This window comes from Psammomys obesus, unplaced genomic scaffold (assembly GCF_907164565.1).
Source record: "Psammomys obesus unplaced genomic scaffold, mPsaObe1.curated_primary_1811, whole genome shotgun sequence".
In the NCBI taxonomy this organism is placed as follows: Eukaryota; Metazoa; Chordata; class Mammalia; order Rodentia; family Muridae; genus Psammomys; species Psammomys obesus.
Window position 1 is genome coordinate 14936272 of NW_026596162.1, and position 24463 is coordinate 14960734.

General features: G+C 51.4%; 1 protein-coding gene and 1 long non-coding RNA gene across 3 annotated transcripts; one reads left to right on the plus strand and one right to left on the minus strand.

The window, feature by feature from the left end:
• Nucleotides 1–915: 915 nt before the first annotated feature.
• Nucleotides 916–4556, minus strand: LOC129667433 (uncharacterized). The gene is made up of 3 exons (XR_008718734.1): nt 4437–4556; nt 2183–2272; nt 916–987 (listed from the first exon to the last, which is right to left on the minus strand). It is a non-coding gene; the product is annotated as an uncharacterized LOC129667433 (long non-coding RNA).
• Nucleotides 4557–10966: 6410 nt separating this feature from the next.
• Nucleotides 10967–24452, plus strand: S1pr3 (sphingosine-1-phosphate receptor 3). 2 transcript variants are annotated; one of them, XM_055595264.1, is made up of 3 exons: nt 10967–11010; nt 11367–11544; nt 20465–24452. In XM_055595264.1, exon 3 carries the CDS (start codon nt 20608–20610, stop codon nt 21736–21738), a length of 1131 nt encoding a protein of 376 aa, XP_055451239.1. In that variant the 5' UTR covers nt 10967–11010; nt 11367–11544; nt 20465–20607; the 3' UTR covers nt 21739–24452. The 2 variants fall into 2 exon arrangements, with proteins under 2 accessions (XP_055451239.1, XP_055451238.1); XM_055595263.1 differs by lacking the exon at nt 10967–11010 and having other exon boundaries at nt 11328–11544.
• Nucleotides 24453–24463: the final 11 nt, after the last annotated feature.

Genomic DNA, 24463 nt, shown 5'->3' on the forward strand with positions numbered 1-24463 from the left:
CTTTTCTTCTGGCTTCCTGGGAGAGCCTGAGATCCTGCTTTTTGCTATATTATCAAATTTTCATTTTCTGAGCTATCCTGCTTGGTCTACAGCAGAGAGCTTATTTAGAGTTTAGAATTTTCTCATCGTGACCACAAGTGGTGGCAACAGCGGCGTGCTTCCAGACTTGAGTCCCTTGGATGTCCACGTGTGGTTTCCTTCCACCCACGAGCCGCACGAGAAGCACCAATGCCGTGCCCCTCACTGGGATGCCCACAGGACACCAGCTGCGGTGGCCACCAGGGTAGAGCATCCTTTCAATGGCTGCCCCTTGTGAAGTCTCTTACCAGGAGGAAAAGCCATTTCTCTGATTTTTTTAAGTAGTTAAAATTTTAGCTTTCTTGAAACGATTACAAATTCACAGAAACTTACAGAGATAAGGACGCGGTCCAAAGGATCTGTCTGCCTTTCCCATTCACAATGTGTGTGAACACTTGTGTGTGTGTGAGTGTATGTGTGTGTAGAGTTAAGTGTGTGTCTGTGGTTCCAAGACTCTTACCACAGGTACGGGTTCAGATCACCACTGCAATGAAGACACAGAATTTGTGCTGAGGAGGTAGTCTGAATGGTAAAGGGCTTGCCTTGAGATTGTGAGGACCTGAGTTTGATCCCCTGAAGCCAAGTTTGAAAACACTGAATTTGCTGCTGTGTGTTTACAGTCTTAGTGCCAGGGGCATGGTGGTAGGGATGAGCAGGCCTTTTGCTGGGTATCACTGAACAGCTAGCTTAGCCTAAGCAACAAACTCTTGGCCAGTAAGAAACCTTGCCTCAAACACGGAGGTGGAGGCCCCTGGGAACGGCCTTTACCATCTGCATACATGAACACACGAACATACATACATAGGGACAGAACTATCTCTGGGTGCCGTGGGTCGCCCTGCATGGTCACACCCACTTGCTCACACCGTCAGACCCCAGTTCTAGGCCCTGGAAACCAGATTCTTCTCCCTGTATTATAAAAAATAAAAACTGCTGTTACAATGTGTGCTTGTCAGAAACTGACTTTTCCATGTAACATGGAATCCTCCCACTCCATCCAGGTTGTAGCGTATAGCTAGGAACCCGACTCTGCCATCGGGACCTGACTATATCATCAAGGGACCACTATTCACTTCACAGTTCTCCACTGGGAATGTCTTAGCTGTTTCCAGTTTGGGGTTTCAGTGTGATTAACCCTTTCAGTGGATGTCCCATGGGTTCCCCTGGGGTGAGTTTGGTTTTAGTTCCACGGGGTCTCCTGCCCTAGAGAGCAGTGGCCAGGTTGCTTGGTGTCAAAAGTATAGTTTTATACTTATTGTTTACTTTTAGGAAACTTCCCTGTTGTTTTCTAGAAAGTCTACACGACTTCCCATTCCCACTGGAGAAAGGTGGGTTCTCTGCTCCCTGTGCAGCCACTGGCCAGGCGCGTCCTGCGTTAGCTGTCCTCATGGGTCACCACTGGCCGGACAGCGTCCTGTTAGCTCTCCTCCTCACAGATCACTGGAGTTTTAGTTTTGGTCTCTCATGACCAGTCATGAATCTATTTCCATCCTTGTGACTCCTCTGCATTTCCTGCCCACATGTGATTTGAAGCTTCTTGATTTTTTTAAGTGATCTCTTTAGGTATTCTAGATACGAGTTCCTCATTAGATTCGTGGTTTGCAAATTCTCCTTTCAGTCTGTAGCTCAGCTGTCGACTGTCAAGCAGGGCTTTTCCTGCTGAGCAAACTTTCCCACTTTGATAAGGTCTGGTTCTTTGATATTTCTTTCTTTCAGAGATCAGCCTCTCTGACATATCGGATCACTGTTACCAGGTCTAGATCATAAAGACATGGTCCTATGGTGCTCATGAACGCATGAAAGCTGCGGCCTTCTTTGTATTAGCTTTTGTAAAAGCCATGAGGCTTAGGTCAAGATACATTTCTTAGGCCGAGCCTGTAGCTCAACTGGTAGAGTGCTTGCATTTCGAATGCATGAGGCCCTGGGTTCAATCCCCAATGGTGTATAAACACACATACACACACACACTCACACATACATGAATACACTCTCACTCACACATGGACACACACAACTGCTCAAAAACACATGCATAAAGTCTGACACACACACACACACACACACACACACACACACAAGCACATCACACACACAGAGCACATACCTGAAATCTCAGGACTCTGGAAGCAGGAAGACCAGAAGTTCAAGGTTGTGTACATAGTGAGTTTGACATCAACCTTGGCTACATGAGACTCTGTCCCCAAAACAAACAAAAATAAATCAACAAATGAGAACAACAATGTTTGTGTCTATATTCATGAGGGGAGTTAAGTGGCCTTTGTTCATACCAAATCTGTGTGATTTTGGAGTAAAGACAGTCCTTTCTTCATTAGGAAGTATCCCTGTCTCCTCCTTTTCCTGTTTTATAGGATTACTGTGAATTGTTTAGTATGTTTATATATATATATATAAACACTCCAGACATTGAGAATCTCTTTTTTATTCTCTTTTGCAAAGTTTTAATTCCATTTTCTTGATAGTTGTAAGGCTGTTAAGCATGTTTATGTCCTGTGGGGAGAGAGCTGGCTCCGTGGCAGCCGTCACTTATCAATAGACTGGTCCTTGTCACCAAGGTTGTAGAAGGTTATACCAGCACGGCTGTCCCAGGAGGCCACTCTCCCCCATCTCTGTTTTCTCAACTAATCAATATTTTTATTCTATTGATGTATTTCACTTTTCATAATTTCTGTTCCCTTTATTAGACCTTTCTTCCATTTATGGTCTCTGCTGTCATTCTTTTTCTACTGTTCTTGAAATCACAATTTACATTATTAAATTGGTTTGAGATCCCCCCCCCCCCCCCCCACACACACACACATTTTCCTCAGTTTCTTGAAAGGGTCTTTCTTGTTTTAAATAAATCCATGCATGGTTTCTAGCCACCTAACCCTGAAGGAACCTCCCACACATGTGTGTCTGTGTAAAGCTACTGAGTCTCCACGACCCTTTAACTGTCTGGGTAACCTAACTTTGGGTTCAGGATGGCAGAGGTGCCCCTAACCCACGGGGCTCAAAGACTTTGTGTGTCAGTCAAGAGTGGTGTAGAGGCGGAATACCGGGGTCACTGCAGGAGCTCAGCCTGCCCTCCCACCCTCGGAGGCAGGGGCCACTCAGAAGGACCCTGCGAGTTCCATCTGGATTCTTCTAAAGCAGCCTCCACTAGTCCTTGCTGAGAGACATGGGACACAGCAAGGTCCAGGGTCTGCCAAGGGCCTGCCTCCTTTCCTCCTGTTCCCCAGGGGAGCCAGCTGCTGTCCTCAGGGCTGTGACAAAAGTGACCTAAGGAAAAGGAGTTAGTCCATCGTGAAGGAGAAGGCACAAAGGCAGAAGTGTGAGGAAGCTGGTCGTGAGGAGCCTGCAGCCCGGAAGTGAGGAGTGAAGGTGCTGGTACTCAGTTCCTCTCTCCTTTTTTATTCCTTCCAGACCCCCAGCCCATGGGGTGGTGCTCCCCACATCTAGATGGGATTCCCCACTTCAAGTGGCCCAATCTAAGAAAAATCCCTCACAGACACATGCAAAGATGGTTGTAGATCGAGTCAACTTGGCCATGTTAACCACCACCCTGGGAGCTGGCTGTTCTCGGAAAAGGGGGCAGCCTACAGCCTTCCAGAGATGCCGCACTTTCCCGATGTAATCAACACAGATCCCGCAAACTGCAACGGGAGGGAAGCCTAACGAAGGTTCAAGGGCCAAAGGGAAACCACAGCTGGGCTCCTAGGCAGTTGTGCAATTCTGGCAAAATCAAGGACTCTCCCTGTGTTTCCTGTCTTAACCTGAAGCTGATCTCCCAGGGATGTTCTGAGGAAAGAGTAACCTCCCCCCCCCCCCCTGTGTGTGTGTGTGTGTGTGTGTGTGTGTGAAGGCCCACACAGGCACCAGGCTGGCCTTGGCTGCTGCTGGCTCCTCCTGCTTCATCAAAACCTCCGTTTGTCATCAGCGGCCGCCTTTGATGTTGGAAGAGGGAGGAAATTGACAATTCTCCATTCATCTCCACCCTCCTCGTCCCAACACCACCACAAACCAAATCACTTGGTGACCCAAAATAAGCAAACTTATTCCTAAACGTTGCAGCCGCTTGTTCAGAAGCCCAAGGACACAGCGGGAGCGTGCAAGAAACTAGTCTGGGCAAGAGACAGGCGCGTTTGTTCCTGACCGACCGACCCACCTTCGGTCCTGGGGCACCACGGGGCATTTCTGATGAATGACGCAGTCTGCCTCCTCTGGGAACTGTCTGCGCCAGCCAGCCCCCTTCCCCGTCACAGGCTTGGCACCTACCAGGTCAATTTGGGGGAGGGGGATTCATTGGACAGAAAGCACCCGGGCTGCTAAAGTCTGAGCTGCCTGGTTTTGATATTTACCTGAAGGCCCTCCAGAGACTTTCCAAGCCAAAAAAATGATGTCACTGTGCATGTAGTGGGTAGGAGCGGGAGTGAGGCAGAGGCGGAAGAATCCAGGCCATCCACACCCAAAGCGGGATCTTCTAGCGAGCGTCCCCTGGCACATGTGCATGCGCACAGGCCCTGGCTGGTGTCTCCGTTCCCTGTCTGCTGCCAACCCGCCTCTGAAAGTGTGGACTCGCTGCCAGCTGAAAGGCCCGCTCCCTGTGTCAGGGAAGTCAACCATTTCCCACCCCCGCCCCCACCCCAAGTCAGCGCAGCTGGGCGCCGGCGTCGCAGGGGGCCAGATGCCGCATCCCCGAGTGAAGGCTCCAGGCTGCTGCTCGCTGAAAAAGTTTAAACTCTGCTTTTGCTCCCCAGCCTTTCCTGTGCTAGTGCAATAGCTCCTTCCCTGCAGAATCCCTGGGAGGGGGCTATCCCCAGCGGAGCAGGCCGGGAGGAAGCGAGATTACGGTTCTGTGACAGTCCGCTTGCTCTCCCACTTACCGTGGTTTGTGTGGTTGAGTTCCCCTTTCCGAGCCTTATTTTCTCACTCTCAAACCGCTGTGATTCCTCTGTAGCTCACAAAAGGGTGTCTGAAGCAATCCAAGCCGCCCCCAACATCCCAGCTCATGGGGAGGGGGAGGAAAGTTAGATGGGAAGGTTTTGGAAGGGCAGGGCCGAAGAGGGGGTTGAGGAAGGGATAACTAATTTCAAGGATGTTTGAACAAGCCGTATAGAAACCTATTTCATAAGCTCCGTGTGTTTGTGTGTGTGTGTGTGTGTGTGTGTACATGTAAAGGAGTTTATCCTACATAGGGAAGATTATGCTCATCCGAGAAGCCATAGGTTGCCAAATAAAAAAGCCAGTGCCCCGTGTGGGATATCTCTCCTCAAGCTGTTGGCTAGGGGTCCCAAAATAATACAGGCTATTGCCGCTGCTCTTGTCCGTCTGCCCACCAGAACTTAGAGCATCAGAAATGCTCGGCGCACAGACATAAAGCAAATTGGGTGCGACCAGAGCTTCCTCCCTGCTGCCTAGCTCTCTTATGACAGGAAGGCTCTAAGCAGGGCGCAGGGCGCAGGGCTCTGAGTACAGGGTGTAGAGTGCAGGGCGCAGGGCGCAGGGCGCAGGGCTCTGGGTACAGTGTGCAGAGTGCAGGGTCCAGGGCGCAGGGCGCAGGGCGTAGGGTGCCTTATAAGTCTATGTGTGTGATCGCATCAGTAGTCTTACTTTGCTGTGAACCCTGTGAACTACAATAATGCCTGGCCTGGCGAGATAGGCCCGTGGATGGAATAACGGCACGACTGTTCCAGGCGTAACCAAATACTTCCCCCGATTTGATTTAAAAACCACTTCACAGGAGTAGCACATACATGGTACTGCAAATCTGGCCAAGATCCTCTGGTTAAAGGGCGCACAGGCCCCAGGGGTGAACCTACTGCTGCTGATTTTCCAAATGGACCTAAATATTAAACTGCCTTCTAAATTTAGATCTCCACACACATACACAGAATTAGTTACTGTCTCTCACTCAACCAATCACCTCATCCGCTGAGCTAAGATGACTGACCAATGCATTTTAGCTACCTCAGGCTGCATTTTTTTTTTTTTAATTTGGATGTGAGGATCTGAACTCAAATCCTCCTGTTTGCATGGCAAGTACTTTACTGACTGAGCCATTTTGACTTTTAATTTGTTTTTTATGATGGCCACGGAGACTGCGGTGGGATGGAGCCTTTCGGTTTCGTTTTCCATTTCTCTGGTGATCAAAGCTATTGGACATTTTAAAATATATTTGGAATCATGGGAGAAGCGCTCCAAGGCGTTAGTTCAAGAAGTGCTTTCTAGATGAGATCCCAAGCCTGTGTAAGCACGAGCAGAATAGGAGAAAGGTCCAGGTATGCAGGGGCAGAGAAGGGACGCTTGCTGTGCCCACCTCTAACGGAGGCACTGTAGGCAGTTGGTGGCTTCTGGAGGAGGGAGAGTTGGCTTTTGTTGAGGCTTTAGCTGCTGGTGGGTCAACCACATTCCAGTCCATAGCTCCATGGCTGGAAATTAGGGTGAATAGATTTTTTAAATATTTTAAAAAGAGGAAATGAAACTGGGGGATAGGGGATGCGGGATGGATCTTAGAAGAGTGAAGAGGGTGAATACGGCCAAAATTATTATATAAATTTCTCAAAAAATTAACAAAATGAGAACAAATACATACATATAAAAGATAGAAAGTGGCTGAAGAGACACCTAACACGTCCACATACACAAGCACACGTGTTCACATATTTTCACACACAAACACACAAATCACAAAAATAACATAAATGAATAAATAAATGCTGGTGAGAAAGTGGGGTCTGGTGACTTGCATAAGAATGGCCCCTATAGATTTATATATAAATCTGCTTTAGTCACCAGGGAGTGGCACTATTTGAAAAGATTAGAAGGATCCTTGGAGGTGGGCTTTAACGTTGCAAAGGCCCACGCCAAGCCCTGTGTCCCCCTCTCTGTCTTTGGATCTGGATGTAGCTTTCAAAGACTGCTCCAGCACCATGCCCGCTACCATGCTTCCTGTCGTGGTGATAATGAACTAACCCTCTGAAACTGCCAACAAGACCCCAGTTAAATGCTTTCTTTTATCAGAGTTGCCTTGGTCATGATGTCTCTTCACAGCAATAGAACAGTGGCTGAGACATGGGGAAAAGAGAATTCTTATGCATTTTTGGCAGGAATGTAAAGTAGTACAGATGCTATGGGGAAAACCTGAAAATAGATCTAGCCTGTGATTCAAGTGTCCTTCTTCTGGGACTATAGCCAAAGAAATCTCTGCATGACCATCCTGGCATCATGCAGAATATCAACAGCTCAGATGCCCAACAGCAGGTGAATGGACAAAAGATAACCATGGTGACCTTGACCATGGCCTCCCTCTCTCTCCTCTCTGCCTCGAGGGTTCTGGGATTGCATGAGTACACCACCATATTCATTTTACAAGGCCTTGGAAACGGAACCTAACACTCTACCAACTGAACCACACGCCCACCTCTGCCCTGACATTTAGATCAGCATACAGCCACTGAGGCACAGCTGCAGGCTGACCAGGTACTGGAGGGGATGGACACAGCACAGCCTAGAACATGGGAAAGTTCTGCCGTACTCCCATCGGAAACTCCAGGTCTACGAAGCCCTGCCTGCATGCCGCCGGCACACAGCTGTGCGCTGTCATCGCAGGGCGGAGACTTCAAGTCTGGGTTTCTCCACTGTGGAGCTAGTACATGTACATCTAAAGCAACTCAATTATGAAGCAAGGAACAGAATGAGAAGGCACCTGTCCACACCAGTAATAGTCTCACACCCTGACACAGGCCATATATATCACAAACACCACACACATAAACACACATCGCACACCATACCACACACTACCCCCACATCACATACAAACACATACTTCACACACCACATACACACACTCAGTCATTACTCTCCACAGACACACCACATACCACACACATGGCAAACACGCACATACACACCACACACGACAAACACACAGCACACACAAAGTCACTTCTCACACTCACACATGACATACTACACCAATCACCACACTCTCAACACACACACACACACACACCACATTACAGATGCACCGTGAAAGCCCACACTATTAAATCACTCCAGTGACACATTCTACCTCACACGCTCCACACTGCACAAACACCCACGTCTCACACACACAGATACGCTGTATATGAGTTATGTCTCTGAAGAATGTCGACTTCTTTCTGAAACACGGACTGTGAGTGGACCAGTTCCTGGAACTCCTGGCTGACCTCAAGGATGACGACAGGGGACAGAGTGGGAGTGTGGCGATGGGGACAAGGTGCCGCAGTCCCTCGGCGTTGGCAGATGGCTGTCGTGGAACGGCGTGGCAGTGAATCAAAGGCCCACTGTGGCTCCAAGTAGGGCTGTGACATGAAGGGCCACGTGGCATTCTGCAAGCCCACGGCCAGGTTGGACTATAAAGCCATCTCTCTCAAAATCTGTGGTGCAAGCCAGCAGAGGGGAAGTGGCTTGGGCTGTCTGTCAAATTGCAGAGTGACACAAGACACAAGTCCCCAGTATCGCCTCGAGAGAGCCCTTTTCTCCCATGGTGTCTATCTGTAAAATGTTCTGCTTTTTATCTGGGACCATCATGCCAACAGTCAGGGTTCCCCAGAAAAGCAGTCCAGTAGGATGTGTACGCGTATGCACCCACGTGTGACACAAACGCATCTTCCAGGAGGGACTGACCCGTGCGTGGAGGCAGTACGTCCAAACCCTGTGCAGTTAAGGCCCCAGCTGAAGTCTGAAGCCATACGCACCACTGCGGATAAGCCAAAGGCAGTTAGCCAGGGAGTGCTCTCTTCCAGGAGTGTCCTCTGAACAGCCTATTCATGCCCGAGGGGGTTGGAGAAAACCCCACACGGGCCAGCCATCTAACTCAGCAGTCAGATGTTGATCACACCCAAACACTCTGAGAAGCATGCTGAGAACGAGGCTCAGAGAGTGCCTGAGTACCCCAAGGCTCAGCCTGGGAGACACCGCATAATCAGACACCTGCTGACATCTCCATGGAAAATGCATCCTCATCTCCAGCCAGCACTGTGTGCTCAGCCCGCTCTCCTACACACTCACCTACACACGCTTGTCTAACTCCATCCTTCAGGAACGATTGCAGAATGAGGACTCCCTAACTCCCCTGTCCCTGCTGAGCTTCTGAACTGCTTTTCTCTCGGGGCAGCAATACACAAGGGAAGACTTCTAATCAACAAACCTGAAGTGAGAGCTGCTTCCCTTGGAAGATGCAGGCAGAGAAGCTTGTCTGTGGAGGATTCCAGGGGCCTGGAGACCCATTGTGAAAGCCGAGTGTCTGAGCTTTAAAGTCCAGATACAGAGCAGCAGAAGGGATAAGGTCCCCAGCACAGTAGACCGAGGAAAGACCTCCATCTCAGCAGAGAGAGCTAGAGCCTCCATCAGAACAGACAGGGGTAGGCATTGTATCACAGTGGATAAGGTGAGGCCATCATCAGGGAGAAGGAGGCCTGGGCAGCTGCTTCTGGCGGGGAATCTTTGAGGGAAAAGAGGCATCACTGAAAGACAGGTTTCAGCTGAGCATGCTGCAGCACACACCTGGAATCCCAGTGCGCTGGGAGGCAGAGACAGCGTGTATCACTGTGAGTTCGAGGCCAGCCTGGTCTACAGCGTGAGTCCAGACCAGCTAAAGCTACAGAGAGAGAGAGAGAGAGAGAGAGAGAGAGAGAGAGAGAGAAGACAGATTTTAGGGACACCTCGGGAATGCCGTTGGTGGAATCACTCTTGGAAAAGCCTGTCATTAGCAGTAGGCGCCCTGGTCCCTCTCAGTCTGTGAGAGTGAGTCTGAGGTCGGAAAAATTGTCACAGGGACTTGGGGCTACCCTCTTCTGTCAGGAGGATGGCTTTCCTGGGGAATGGAGGTGCAGATGCTGTGAAAATGACCCTCCACTGGCCATGGCAGTGATAGTTAGGGTCTCAGCCTTTTTGTGAGGTTAGACACTGGCCAAGGAGCTGCATTGTTACCCTGGCCACAGGAAGTGGCTATAGAAACAGCTACCGAAGCATCTTCAACTGCAGCCGCTTCTTCCTTCTTTAACGGGATGTTGTAGGAGTCACACACGCTGAGACACACTCCTTCCCATTGCACTTGGGGAGAGAAATAGCTTTTCCCCAGCGGTGTCTGAGACACTACACAAATTTGGAAGGCTAGGCAAGTGTGTCCAGAGCTCAGGGGGAATGGTGCTGCCACTGAGAAGCCAAGACAGGCAGAGCCCTGCAGCCCAGTCCAGGCAGGGCTCATGACCCTGAGGGCTTGTGTTTCTCACCAGGCAACAGAGAAGGCCAAGGCCAGCCAAGTCCTGCCTTTCCAAGTAAGCCGTGTCCTGCTCCAAATTCATCTTCTGTAGGCAAGAAAGCACATTTAAAAAGGTAACGGGGGCCTGGGAATTTATCCCCGCTCTGCTTCCTCCCCTCCTTTCTCCCGCCCCAAGCTGGTCTAGAGACCTTTTCCTTTGTAACTGACAGTTGTGCAATTCCCTTCCAAAGATTCTCATTTCTCCCTTTCTCCCAACATGGCCGGTGAGGCTTGCCCAGAGCACAGGAGCAGTCTAGGGTGTGATAGAGGTGGTTGAGCTAAGGCAGGCAAGACACAGGAACCAGGACCTGGCAGGCACAGGGGACTGGGGGCTGGGAGGGTCCCAGCCTTGTAGCTCTGAGAGGAATGGGGGCTGGGGCAGGAGTCCAGGGGTCCAGGGGGCTTGGCTTACCAGCTCAAACTGGTAGTCGGTTAATTTCAAGTTAGAGGTAGTAGTGTTAACACTAGTCATCTCGAGGGAAGTCATATTAATAAGGATGCCCCAAATCTTCTGGCCGTCTAGGTAGGCGTCTACCCAAGCCCAGCCCTGCACCCGGTTCGGAACCGGCAGCTGCTGTGTCCTGGAGCACGTAGAATTCGAGGGACAGACGCAGGATCCTGGGGTCAGGGTCCGGGTTGTGTGTGTGTGTGTGGGGGGGGGTCAGGGTCCGGTGTGTGTGTGTGTGTATGTGTGGGAGGAAGGGAGGGTGATCGGTGGAGGAGTAGGGGCAGAGGAAACCCAGAGAGCCGAAGAGCCCCAGCTGGGGTCCGGGGTCGGGACAGCGCGGGTGCAGCAGACTGGCAGAGAGGCTGGGCGGGGCCGTGGCCCGGGGCGGGGACGTGGCTGGGGACCGTGGTGCAGCCGGGACCAGCCGGCTGAAGCTCTGGCTTGGGGTAGGGGCGCCGGGAGGCGGGGTGGCTCCGGGCCCCGCCCCGGAGGGCCGTTGCAAAAGTTTGCCCTTCGGATCCTTTTGGGCAGAGTCTGGGCGGACGAGTTCAGGGTCAGGCGGCGAGACCCGGGTGCTGAGCGAGGTGGCTGGACGAGCCGAGTCGGAGAGACCCGAGGCCACGAGTGAGCGACTCCGGAGCCCCGAGCCTGCAGTCTCAGCTGAGACCCGGCAGCATGCAGCCAGCCCAGGCGCGCCCTAAGGACCGAGGTGAGCCGCGGGACCCGGACCGAGTATCGCAAACCTGAGCCGCTGGGAGGGGTCCACCAGGACCACTTTTTGGATAATATTCCAACCAAGTCGGGGCACTACAGTGACCTGGACTCGCGAATGCCTCGCATCCGCACCTCCTCCCCTTTTCCAGCTATTCGCCGTGGGGACATAGCCGCCTCCCAGGGCTGGTGGAGAGGTACAGGATTCTTTTAAATTACAACCAGGGCTTTTAAAAGGTAAACCCTGCGCGGAGAGGCGGGCTCTCCCAGCGAAAATTCCTTGCTTCTCTTGGCTAATGAAGTTATATATCCTCGTGAAAAGAAAACCCGGAGCTGGGGGTGGCTGTGGCTTTCCCGCTGCGGGAAAGAAAAATCTCTCTTTTAAGTTGTATTAGCTGCAAAATTCCAGTTTTCCTAGCATTTCTCAAACTAGGCAATTAAGGATGCCAGGCCTGGAGCTGGAAGACAAAAATGTCTCAATGCAATAATGAGGCTCCCAGGGAAAATCGGTATGTAGGTTCTTAACTGAGAGAGAAGAGAGGGAAGGGTGGCCGTTTGCCCTGTCTGTGCACGGACAGACTCTGTCTCTCTGGCCTTGGATATTCTGATTCCATATTCCTTGTATTCAGATGTAAGAGGGGTTTCTTACCAGCTGTTTAAACGGAAGGCTTTGCTCTGAACACCACAGAAAGAGATGTGTGACATCCTGAATGAGAGGAAGGGGGTCTCCTTCCCTGTAATCCCCCACCCCAAATCTCCAGAGTCACTCATTGTTCTAAAATCTGCAGTCAGAAGTCTCCAGTATTGCCTATCAACACTTACAAAAATTGGCTCTCAAAGTTCCGTCCTTCACAGGTGAGAACCAGGCAGACAGGGTCAAGAAACTGTAATTCCTAGAAAGTGGAGTAAAGAGTTTCCTATTGCAGGTCAGTGGCTGGCAAGTTGTGGTGGCGGTAGTGGTGAGGATGCTATATGTGGGGTGTGTGTGTGTGTGTGTGTGTGTGTGTGTGTGTGAGAGAGAGAGAGAGAGAGAGAGAGAGAGAGAGAGTTAGTATTGTGTTGCCATAGACCTCTGCAGAGCAGCAGATGCTCACATCTGGCCAGCGTGATTCCGTCCACATACACCAGAGAGCCCACCTGCAGAGCCCACTCCCAGGAAGCCCCCTACCACTCTATGGGAAGAATGATGTCATAACCACTTACTGGCCTGATGACCTGCTTCCCATGAGTCAGGAACTAGTCCTTCTTCTGGCAAGCCTGAAACTTTGTTCCACAGAACTCTTCCCCAACGCCTACAGGTTATGGGTGTATTTTTGTTAAAAGAATAATAAAAATTTGAATGTCATAATTTTTAAAATGTTGACGTTCCCTTGTGGTAGTTGAACCCCCCCCCCTTTTTTCATCAAAGGCTAAGAGGCCACTCTTAGACAAGGTGTTTGTGTCACCCGGGATGTGGTGCTGCCATTCCCTGAATCTTAGCATCATGTCTGTGTTCACAATTCCGTGTTTATCAATTGTGGATCTATGCTATTGTATTCCAAAAGATTTTTTCACAAGTGCTTGGAAGGGGCTCCCAGCAGCCTGACTGTGTCCTTTAATTGGCTGCTATGCTCCTGTCTTTATCTAAACATTCCACCAAGCTCCCAGGCTGGCATTGGAATGCCAGTAGCTACAAGCAATTAGGCTGTAAAGACACTGAGAGCTCTTAGCACCTCCTAGTTAAGGGGCTTTCGACAAGTAGTGCCCCCTCCCATAAAACCTTATCCCTGAAGGGGTGGGCTGGGACAGATGCCTCTCATCCAGCCTCGCCAGGCTCTGCACTGAGAACCTCAGTTTCCCCCTGTGTTCATTCAGAAGTCACAGGCCACGTGGGGACTAGATGTGACATATAGAGTGACCAGGATGCACTTCCTGGGCACCTCATGTTTGCACATGTCCTCAACTTCCCGACGGAAGCTATTTCCACACATCTACATTTGTTTTCTGGAAAGCTTGGCCTTAAGTTGATCCCCTGCCCTTGCCGGGAACAAGCACCATAGGGAGAATTTGAAAAGACTGACTTGCAGGCAAAGGAGAGAAAAAAAAAATACAGCTCTTGCCCCATAATCCACAGACTTCCAACAGACAAGTCTGATGCTTGGGATGGTCATCCGGCATCCAGTGTTCTCGGGACATGGCCTCCATATATGGGGTTTCTTGGACCACATCCGAATTCATACATCATCTTGCTAAGGAGAAGGACAAGTATAGCAGACAGCAGGACCTGGAAAGCCCCACCACGCAGAGGGACTTGTAGCCATGCTTGAAGGAAAAAAGTGGGAAAGCCTTCAGCTGCTTTCATCAGTAACCTTTGTCTTCACTGATGAGCCTGGCTCAGCACACCCAGGGCATGAAACTCTGTGAATGAGGCCTCCACTCTGCCCTGAACTGTCTCTGGAGGCACAGTGAGGTCCAGCCAGGAAACCAGAGCGAAGGGACTCATTAGCAAAGGAACTTTCCAGGAGTGGGAGCTAGGAACTGGCTATTTCATTTCACGGTTCTTTTAAATGAAAAAGAAAACAAAACAAACTCTGGCTTTCTAAGAAATGTTGCCACTGTCAAATGCCGAAAGCTGTAGTTCTCTTTGGAGGATGGGGTCACTGATGCCTCTGCATGCCTGTGAAAGAATGGAGTCCTTCCTCTGACCAAGAGAGTTTTCGCTGAGATTTTTGAGAAAGGGAGAAGGGGGGGGAGGGAGAAAAGAATAAAAGAGGAGAGGAAGGGAGCACACTAGACGACGGGATATTCTCCCTCCTCTTCCTTCTTTTTATAGTTTGTTTACTTTTTAATCTGACATATGGAGAAAGTGAGTCGCTAGCAGGGAAGGCACATCTGGAATCCATCGGACCCCTCTCCCAGGCTCGCATGCCCCAAGGGAAGCTGCTTTTGGATCGGCTGGGGGCGGGGCGGGCACGCCTAATACTGGAGGGGGCTCACCCACCATGGGGCCATCTGCTTAGGGCCTCTCCTTCCTTCTTGGCAAAAAGAAAACATGCTTGGTGTCAGAGTGCTTCAAGGAAAGCCGCGTGACCCCAGAGTCCTGGGGCCGAAGCTGGAAGCTGGAAGACTCAGTTGACAGGGATGAGGACAGCTCAGATGTGAGCAGTTGCTCCAATTAAACAGAGGGACCAAGGACTCCAGTTCAGTCCCCACTGGATCAGAGGGGGACAGAAGCGGGGAGTGAGGAGGGCTGGGGTGTCAGAGTGCTTGCTAGTGCAAACCTTGGGAGTGCTGGTGAACACAGGCAAGGGGCGGCCTACAAACCTGTGCTGGGAAACCAGTGCCATTGAGGGAGCCCTCTGCCCTAGAGCCCAGTAGGACCTGTCTATCCTGGGATTTTGGAAGACACACAGACTAGTCGGTGTGTGACCACAACCTCGACAACAGATTTCTTAAAAAAAAATCCCATGTGCATGTGTGCGCGCGTGTGCATGCGTGTGTGTGTGTGTGTGTGTGTGTGTGTGCGTGCATGTGTGTGTGTGTGTGTGTGTGTGCACCCACTCGTGCCCTCAAGCATGTGTGTGGCTGTGCACATGTTCACCTATGCTGACCTGTGTTTGGAGATCAGAGGACAGCCTCAGGCGTCAGTCCTTGCCTCAGGCGTCAGTCCTTGCCTCCCATCTTGTTTGAGGCAGGGTCTCTTGTTCACTATTTTGTACACCAGGCTAACTGGCTAATCTAGGGATTCTCCTGCCTCTGCCTCCCACGTTGTGGGGGAGTATTGGGATTACAGAAGGGCACTGTCGCGCCTGGCACTGGGGACTCCACACACACTGAGTCCTAGGCTCTCAGCCCCTGAAGAAGGGACTTTACACCCCTATCATCTCCCAGGCCCAAGGGCTTCCACTCATTCCAGAGGAAGTGGATCAGCAGTCCAACTCACACTGTCATTGCCAGCCACAGACCCCATCCTTTCTCCAAAGCACAATGCAAACTGCCTGCTGAATCCACCTTGCCTTCGGTAGGGATACCTTGACCCTACCAAAGCCCATTTTACAGGCCTATCTGGACAGCTATCTGTCAGAAAGACCTGCGCTTCTGGGTCATGGTTACAGCCAACCCTAGACCCCAGGGGCCCCCTAGAAACCAAAGGGGGCCTGCAAAGATTTGGGCAACTGTTCACCAAAAGGACGTGTGAGAAAGGAGACTTGGCCATGGGAAAAATTGTCCTCGTTGGTAAAGCAGACCTGTAGATGGGGTGTGTAGACACACACGGATTAAGAGCAAGCAGGATTTGGTTGCATCCACAGACTTGGTTCACGTGAGGATCCCGTGGAGGGAGACATGTCGATGTGGCGAATCACATGGGTTCATTCATATACTAAAAGAAACAGCATGAATTCACTCGGGGTGAGAAACCCAGACACTGGTCACACTGGATGATGGCAGTGGCCAGCAGAGACCTCTTGTGGCCTGTTGCTGATCTGAGCGTTGGTCCCAAGAGTGTTCTGGTTGTTTGTGTGGCGGGCTGACTTCCTGGTGCACTCACTGCTTGAAGCACTGAAACCCACACCTAACCCTATGCAGAGCTCCCTGGTGCCCACGGCTCAGGCTGCTTCCTTTTGATCTGTGAGTGGCACCCCTTCCGCATGGAGGGAAGAACTGCTGTGACCTACTTCTGACCATGCACAGTGATGTGTGCGTGTATCCGAAATCAATCTGGTGTTTAGCCCAGGACTTAGCCCCCAGGATGTGGTCAGCTTCATAATCTCAATGAACCAGAGAATATATATATATGTGTGTGTGTGTGTGTGTGTGTCCCAGAGAGCCAGACAGCTTCAAGTTGAAAACACCTGAGGATCAGAGAATCGTATCCAACAAAAGATGCTCTAGAAAATCTCCACTGCTTGAGAGACGAGCTTTAGCTAAGGGGAACCATAGTCCGGGCTTTAGTGGCAAAGTAGGCTAGCCTGGAGGCCCTTGGCCTCCGCAAGTCCTGGCACGTCTACTATTATTTTTATTGTGGTTATTTAATTGCTAGGCATTTGTTTTTACTGTTGGCTTGTTTTTCTTTCACTCTGCTCGAGCTCTATGCAGGAAGAAAAAGATAATGCTTTTCAGAGATCCCTGTCTTTCTTTGACTTCTGTTTCTCCCAGAGCAGTGTTCTCACCCTTCTTCACGATGCCGCCCTTTAGGGCGGTTCCTCAAGTTGTGGTGATTCCTCCAATCATGAAGTTATTTTCGTTGCTACTTCATAACTGTAATTTTGCAACTATTATGTATTGTAACAAAGATCTTTGGAGTTTGCCAAAGGGGTCGCAGCCCACAGGTTGAGAACAGCTGTCCTAGCGGGAGTCTGGATCCGCCTAATTTACAGGGACTCTCTCCCCTTCCACTCATGCTTGAGGCAAAAGTCCAAACTTTCTGGGAAGCGATAAGGTGTGTCAGGTGCTGTGGGAGTTTGGGAAAGCACGACACTAGAAACAACCTGAGTCAGTGTAAGAATGCCCAAGGGCTGGGGGCGATGGCTCAGCCGGTATAGGGCACGCCTCTCAAGTGTGAGGACCGGAGTTCAGAACTCAGGTGAAAAAGCAGGGTGCAGCGGTGCATGCTTGCAGTCCCAGTGCTGGGGAGGCAGAGACAGGAGGATTCTAGGGGCCTGCTGGCCAGCCAGTCAAGTCTACTACATAAGTTCCAGGCCAGTGAGAGACTCTGCCTCGGAAACTAACAAACAGAAAGCACAACAACCATAACAAACAGACTCCGGGTAGACAGCATCTGAGCGACACCACCCGAGAGTGACCTCGGCTTCCACACAGACACATGTGCACACAAAGGCTAATCTAACATTATTCATCTTCCCTAGAATGAGAAACCTGGAGCTGAACCTCAGTTTTCACCTGTGTTGTGAGCTGGGGTGTCAGATGTTGTTCGTTTCCGGGACAGAAACCTTTGATGGCAGAGCAGTAGCCCAGTGATATTTGAAAACCATCCAGGGTGTTTCGGTGTTGTGGGTGGCACAGCTAGTCACATGGCAAGGACAGAGAATAGTGTGGGATGGTTCCTCCAACATCTGTAGGAACTGGCAGGTCCACTATGTAAGTGGGCAAGGCCTCTGGCCAGCTGCTGGGACAGGAGACAGCACCCACAGGACAGGAGGCTGGTCATGATGACCTTTCCCACCGTCAGTGTCTAATCTTGACTTAGAATCGGCACGGAAGCACATCCGGGCACGTCTACCCTCCAGATCAGGTTAGCTGAAACGTGGGTGCAGCACCGTTCCGAAGACTGAGGCGCTGGACGGAGTAAACGAACCGAGAATGCCCGCTGAGCGCCAGCATTCGCCTCTCTGCTTCCTGACTGTGGCTGTCGTGTGACCAGCCGCGCAGGCCCCTGCTGCCATGCCTCCTCCACCATGGCAGACTGTACCCCTGAACTGTGAGCCAAATAAACCCCTCCTGCCCTAAGTTGCTTTTGACAAGTAGGTTGTTGCTTCTCAGAAAATTGTGGCTGCTTATAGCTTCTAGTCTTGAAGTGAGAGCTTTCGCAATGTTTTTCTTAAAGTGATGGCATCCTTGAGGAAAGGTCATGTGTATGTTGGGGGGGTGGGTGGGAGCGGGCCTGGCCCTAGAAGATACCACAGGGTGAGTGAAGTGTGAATTAGGGTTTGACAGACAGACAAGATTTAAACAAACACCAGGAGGGGTGGGCTGGGGGGCAGGGGTACCTCAGTTAGCAGAGTGTTTGCTCAGCAGTTGAGAGTCTCTGAGCCCAGTGCCCAGCACTGTATAAAACAGAGCATGGCGGATCACACTCGTAATCCCAGCACTTAGGAGGCAAAGAGGCAGGAGGGTCAGAAGTTCAAGGTCATCATAGCAACTTCCAGGTCAGGCTAGGTCACATGATATCCTCTGTCGTCATCAATGACAACAATAATCAGGTTGGATAAGAGTAGAAAGGATTTTCAGAATTGTCCTGCCTGCCTCAGGGAACCTTCAGAAGCTCAGTGAGGAGCCTGGTTGGGTGTGAGAAGGGGCTTTAACGGATGACAGGGGTCCTGAGCTGTGAGCCCTCTCTGTGACACTTCAGCCTCAGAGCCACTCTTTGAAGTTAGAAGGAGGCAGGGGAAAGGCTCTGCCAGCCAGCGGCATTAAGCTGACCTTTGCTCGGGCCCTCTGTGATCCCAGGCAACTTATAGATGGACTGGGCCAGGGGCAGTTCCAGGTACAATGCAGACATTAGCTCAGACAGTTCCTGGGGATTCCAGAACAACAGGTGCCTCTGGGGGCCAGGAGACTAGAAGATGTCTCTCCCAGGAAGCCAGGGGTCTCTTTCCAACATCACCAATGCTAAGGCCTCCCGAGAAAGGGCTGGCACAGTGCCCACTGCTATCAGAGGGTCACAGCGAGGCGCAGGCCCTTCTGGAATCACTTCTTCTTCTCAGCCCTGTGGCACCACCTACAGAGGGGACCCTGGAATCCTTCAGGGATTAAAGTCACTCCTGACCCATGGAAGAAGCTCCTGGTGGTGGCTAAGGCCCTGCTGTGTTGGTCCATATGTCTAGGAGCCAGATCGGAACCGGCGGCTAAACACCGAATAAACCCTAACCAGGTACTCAAGGCAGGGCTGTGTCCAATTCACCTCACCGGGACCTCATTAGATATTTAAGAATCCAGTAACTTTGATTTCAAATCAGTGAGTCTAGAGAGGGGATTGGGAGGAGCAGACAGAGATTAGACACTCACAGCTGGACAGAGGAATCAGTTCTAGAGTTGTGCAGCGTGGGGAGTTGGCTTGGTTCTCACCATGAGGAATTTAAACTTGCAAATGCTTAAGGAGGTGAGAATGCTAGTGGCTTTGATTGTTACTGATGTAGGCACCCAGCACCACCACACCCCACCATTGAGGAGGCACAATTTGGCGTGTCAACTACAAATAAAACATAAATGGTAAACCCATGAAACTCAGGCACCGCCCTCACAGCTGCTCTGTGGAGCTTCAGAATCACGGGGGTGGATGGAGATGAGCGGTAAGCCAGTTCAACACATCGTGGCTGCAGGGGTGAGCGTCAGGCTTAGTCACACACCGGTGCAAGCATTTGTACCACACACACATGCACACGCTCTGGCTCTCTCTCTCTCACACACACACCGCAATCCCTCTTCGTCCTTTCTTCTATTCCCAGCACTATGAATATGCTAGTTCACACTCGCAGCCCAGACCTCTGTATTTCAAGCTGCACTCCAAGTTCATGTAACTTCCCTCCTTTTTTCCTTTCTTCCTTTAACCTCAGCAGCAGCTGCTTCCGGGGCAGTTGGCATTCCTCCCTCCCCTGCTCTGCTCGGTGCAGTGGCCCAGGGTTCTTGCACAGCCTCAGGCTGCTCTTCCGGCCCCCCCTGGGTAGTCAGGCTGTAGGGCTCTCTGCCAGGTGGGCCAAAGGCCCATCCAAACCCCAGGGGAATGGGTCCAAGGAAGTATGGGGTGCTTCCCAGGTGTCCGTCAAAACCCCGGAAGTCCCTCAGACACCATTCCCTCTGCTATGCGTCCTGATTTTTCTATCCCCTTCCTTCCTTTCTTCCTCTCCTTCCTTCCTTCTCCTGCCTTCCCTCCCTTTTTCTCATCCTGAGAAAAGTCTGATTTCCTCTGCGGCTGGATTTACCAGCTCCCACGTGGTGGGTGAAAACTAACCCAGTATTTCCTGGAGATTTCCAAGCGAAAGCTTGCTCGAGTCTGACCTGACGTGACTTACAGATTCGCACTTTGAGGTTTCTTCTCTGGCAGCTCCAGGCCTCTACCAGCATTCCCTAATCTTAGAGACTTGACTGTGTTCCAAGCCCTCCCTGCACACCAGCCCTCCACACGCGTTAGCTCGACACTGAGGAGCAGCTAAAGGTGACCACATGATCCAAAACTCCCTCTGCTTTCATCTCGTTAACAGAGCCTACTTTCAACCTTCTTGCTGGAGCCAGGCCTGCACGCCTGCCGGAACCCACCACCACTATGCCAATTGTTCCCTGAAATGAACGTTCCTGGCGCGCCCTCTCGTGGACTGTTGAGGTAACCATCTAGCTGGAGGAAGTCATGGCAACCACGCATGCGCAGGGCCAGCAGCCGGTCTTGGGGAATGATACTCTCCGGGAACATTACGATTACGTGGGGAAGCTGGCAGGCAGGCTGCGGGACCCCCCTGAGGGAGGCACCCTCATCACCACCATCCTCTTCTTGGTCACCTGTAGCTTCATCGTCTTGGAGAACCTGATGGTTTTGATTGCCATCTGGAAAAACAATAAATTTCACAACCGCATGTACTTTTTCATCGGCAACCTGGCTCTCTGCGACCTGCTGGCCGGGATAGCCTACAAGGTCAACATCCTGATGTCCGGCCGGAAAACGTTCAGCCTGTCCCCGACGGTGTGGTTCCTCAGGGAGGGCAGTATGTTCGTAGCCCTGGGCGCGTCCACCTGTAGCTTATTGGCCATCGCCATCGAGCGGCACCTGACCATGATCAAGATGAGGCCGTATGATGCCAACAAGAAGCACCGCGTGTTCCTTCTGATTGGGATGTGCTGGCTCATCGCCTTCTCGCTGGGCGCCCTGCCCATCCTGGGCTGGAACTGCCTGGAGAACTTTCCTGACTGCTCTACCATCTTGCCCCTCTACTCCAAGAAGTACATTGCCTTCCTCATCAGCATCTTCACAGCCATTCTGGTGACCATCGTCATTCTGTACGCTCGAATCTACTTCCTGGTCAAGTCCAGCAGCCGCCGCGTGGCCAGCCACAACTCTGAGAGGTCCATGGCCTTGCTTCGGACCGTGGTGATTGTGGTGGGCGTGTTCATCGCCTGCTGGTCCCCCCTCTTCATCCTCTTTCTTATCGACGTGGCCTGCAGGGTGAAGGAGTGCTCCATCCTGTTCAAGAGTCAGTGGTTCATCATGCTGGCCGTCCTCAACTCGGCCATGAACCCTGTCATCTACACGCTGGCCAGCAAAGAGATGCGGCGGGCCTTCTTTCGGCTGGTGTGCGGCTGTCTGGTCAAGGGCAAGGGGACTCAGGCCTCGCCCATGCAGCCTGCCCTGGACCCCAGCAGAAGTAAATCGAGCTCCAGTAACAGCCACTCTCCAAAGGTCAAGGGAGACCTGCCCCACGGGGCCACCTCGTCCTGCAGCGTTGACAAAAACAGATCGCTTCACAATGGGGCGCCCTGCAAGTGATTGTCTCCACAGGGCAGGCTCTGCACCTATTTATTGCATGCATTACTCCCACGTGGGGCCTTGGAGACCTTGACTTTGGAGGTCCGCTTGACGTGGCCAGACAGTGTGGGCGTCTCCTGGGGAGGGCACCCAGGGAATCACCAACACGTTTCAGCCCAGGCTTGGACATGCCTTATCGGTTGCATGCTCCATCCTTCCGAATGTACAGAGCTGCTGACATCATCCGCTGCCTTCCGCTGCCACTTCCGGTCCAGGAGGAGGGCAGGCCGTGCCGGCGTGTCTTGGGATGGTGTCTCGTTATTTTCACACTACATTTATTCTTTCATAGAATGGGTGCTCGTGTATGTGTTTGTCTGTTGCTGTGTTGCACGGGGTGCGTGTACCCCAGGTTTTCCTAGGTGGAGCCCTCGAGAAGTGTCAGCCCTCCACACGTTATGTAACTGTTTCTCCAAACTTGCCCACCCCGCTGTGCCAGGCTCAAGATCACCATGTGGTGAGGTGATTCCCCTTTTCCAGTGCCGGTGCCCTGGTGTTTTAGATCATAGCCGTGAAAGGGTTACTAAAGTCCTGTTGTCTCAAAAGCCTCACCCAAGAGCAGTCCAGGCATGTGGGTCCGACCCTCACGTCCCTGTGTCTCTCTTAAGCCACCCGAGAGCCAAATGATGTGGTAATTCAGGCATTTTCTGAAAATCACAGAAAAGCCAGCCAGGATCTCTTGGAATCCGGTAGATCACTAACGAAGGTGCCGCCCACACGGTGAGGCAGGGTGTTCTCCACCGTGGATCACCGTTCCGAGGGACTGGAGTCCACCTGCTGCACGAGGGAGTTCGAGCGGTGAAATTTCCATCAGCCTTACTAGATCAGGCTGAGGTGATCCTATCCAGAGGAACGCAATGCCCACCATCCCCTTTGCTGTCACTGACAAGGAGCTGGAGCTATCAGAAAAGCCTCTCAACTCCCTCAACGTAGACCCTGACCAGGACCATTCAGTGAGAGGACTCCGCCAGGCTAGGGAGCATGATGTCCATCCCCATTCCCTTCCGATGGACGTTCTGCTTCCCACCGCCTGGACCTGCTTTCATCTGTCACCTTGTAAAAGAAAAGCTCAGAAGACACCCCTGAACATCCCCTCCACAGGGCTCCCTCCGCCCACGGCACACACAGATGGAAAGGGGGTGTGTTGGGGGAGTGGCCAGCTCCCAGAGAAGCCTTCAGAGGGACTCACTTGGGGGAACTTCATCCCAGAGCTCCCCATAAGGTGATTAGCATCTGAGACCATTGCCTTGTGAACCCTGCAAGGCAGCCTTTACACGCCGGGGACCTTTCAAAAGCTGAATTCACTCTTGGTAGTTACATAAGCATTGGTTCTGGCTTAGGGACATTTCATGGGTTCTAGGTAACCTCGGGCTGACTGATTAAAGACTTTGCTCATGTCACTCTTGATGAACATAGCACACTGCTGAGGTGTTCTGCTGGGCATTGCTCTGCTCTTTTCTCTACATCACTGAGAAAATAACTTATTTGCTTGTTGCAGGGCACAGACAAAAACCCAAAGCAGTCCTGGGAAAGGGAAGCATGAAGGTGCAGGCTTAAGGAAAAATAAATAAATAACAGTTACGTGGGTAGGGGAGTTGAGGTGGGAAACAAAGGGCTTGAGGAAGTGCTCTTCCGTACTTGAAATGCTCCGGGCCGTGGATCTGGCCCCAGAGCATTAAGTAATACATGACACGTGACCCCGACTTTGTGAAATCTTGTGTCTGCTTCCTTCAGCAGCCATTGTGGGGAGCCATGCCCACCATTCCCACCAGGAGGCTACATTTGTGGCACGGCAGACTGTCAAGGAACTGAAATTAAAAACACACTAAAACCTAACCATGCTCACCTGACACCTGCAAAACTGACCAATCACCCATGATGCCAGTGCACATGTCTTAACTAGCCATCCAAACAGTGTTTAGACATAAGGTGTGCCCAAGCCCTCACCCTAAAGGTCAGAAACAAGTGACTTGACACCAGAGAACCTGAGGCCCACCTTTACAGCCTGCAGGTTCTGTGTGTTAATAGTAAATAAAACCAAAAGCCTTCCTATAAACTCCTTCTAGAGGTCTGTGGGGCAGATTGTCCTGCTATTTTTCAGTAGAAAAATACTCGGGGGGTACAGGGGTTGGTCTTGCTTCTCTCCTGGTACCTGGTCTCACAGGATTCAGGACCACATTTTGAAACCCTTTAACCCTTTATCCCCCAGCTCCATCTTGTAGATGGTGTTAGAATGAAGCTTTAGTGTACTGGATGCTGCTGACGCCAGTCTGGGTAGATACTGTTTTACTGTTGTTGGTTGTGGTGGCGGTGAGTGTGTGTGTGTGCACATTTGTGCATTACTGAGTATGCAGGGAGAGAGGCCCGACGTTGCTCTCCACCTTACTTTTTGGGAGAGAGTCTCTCACTGAAACTGAAGCTGCCTGTTTCGGCTAGACTGAACGGCCAGCAAGCCCGCAGGATCAGCCTTTCTCTTGCTGGCATTACCGGCAAAATGGCCATGTGTGGCTTTTACGTAGATGCAGGCCATCCCCCACAAAGCCATTTCCCAGCCAGATCCTAGGTTTCGAAGAACGGCGATAGCCCCTTGTAGGGAAGAAATCATAAAAGTTATAAAATAAAAACGTAGTACAACCAGAGACTGGGCTCGGCTTGCTGGTGTCCGCAGAGGGTGAACAAGCCAACAGAA

What these genes read in the sequence shown, in the direction of transcription:
- S1pr3 (XM_055595264.1), top strand. Translation starts at nt 20,608, where the DNA reads ATGGCAACCACGCATGCGCAGGGCCAGCAGCCGGTCTTGGGGAATGAT.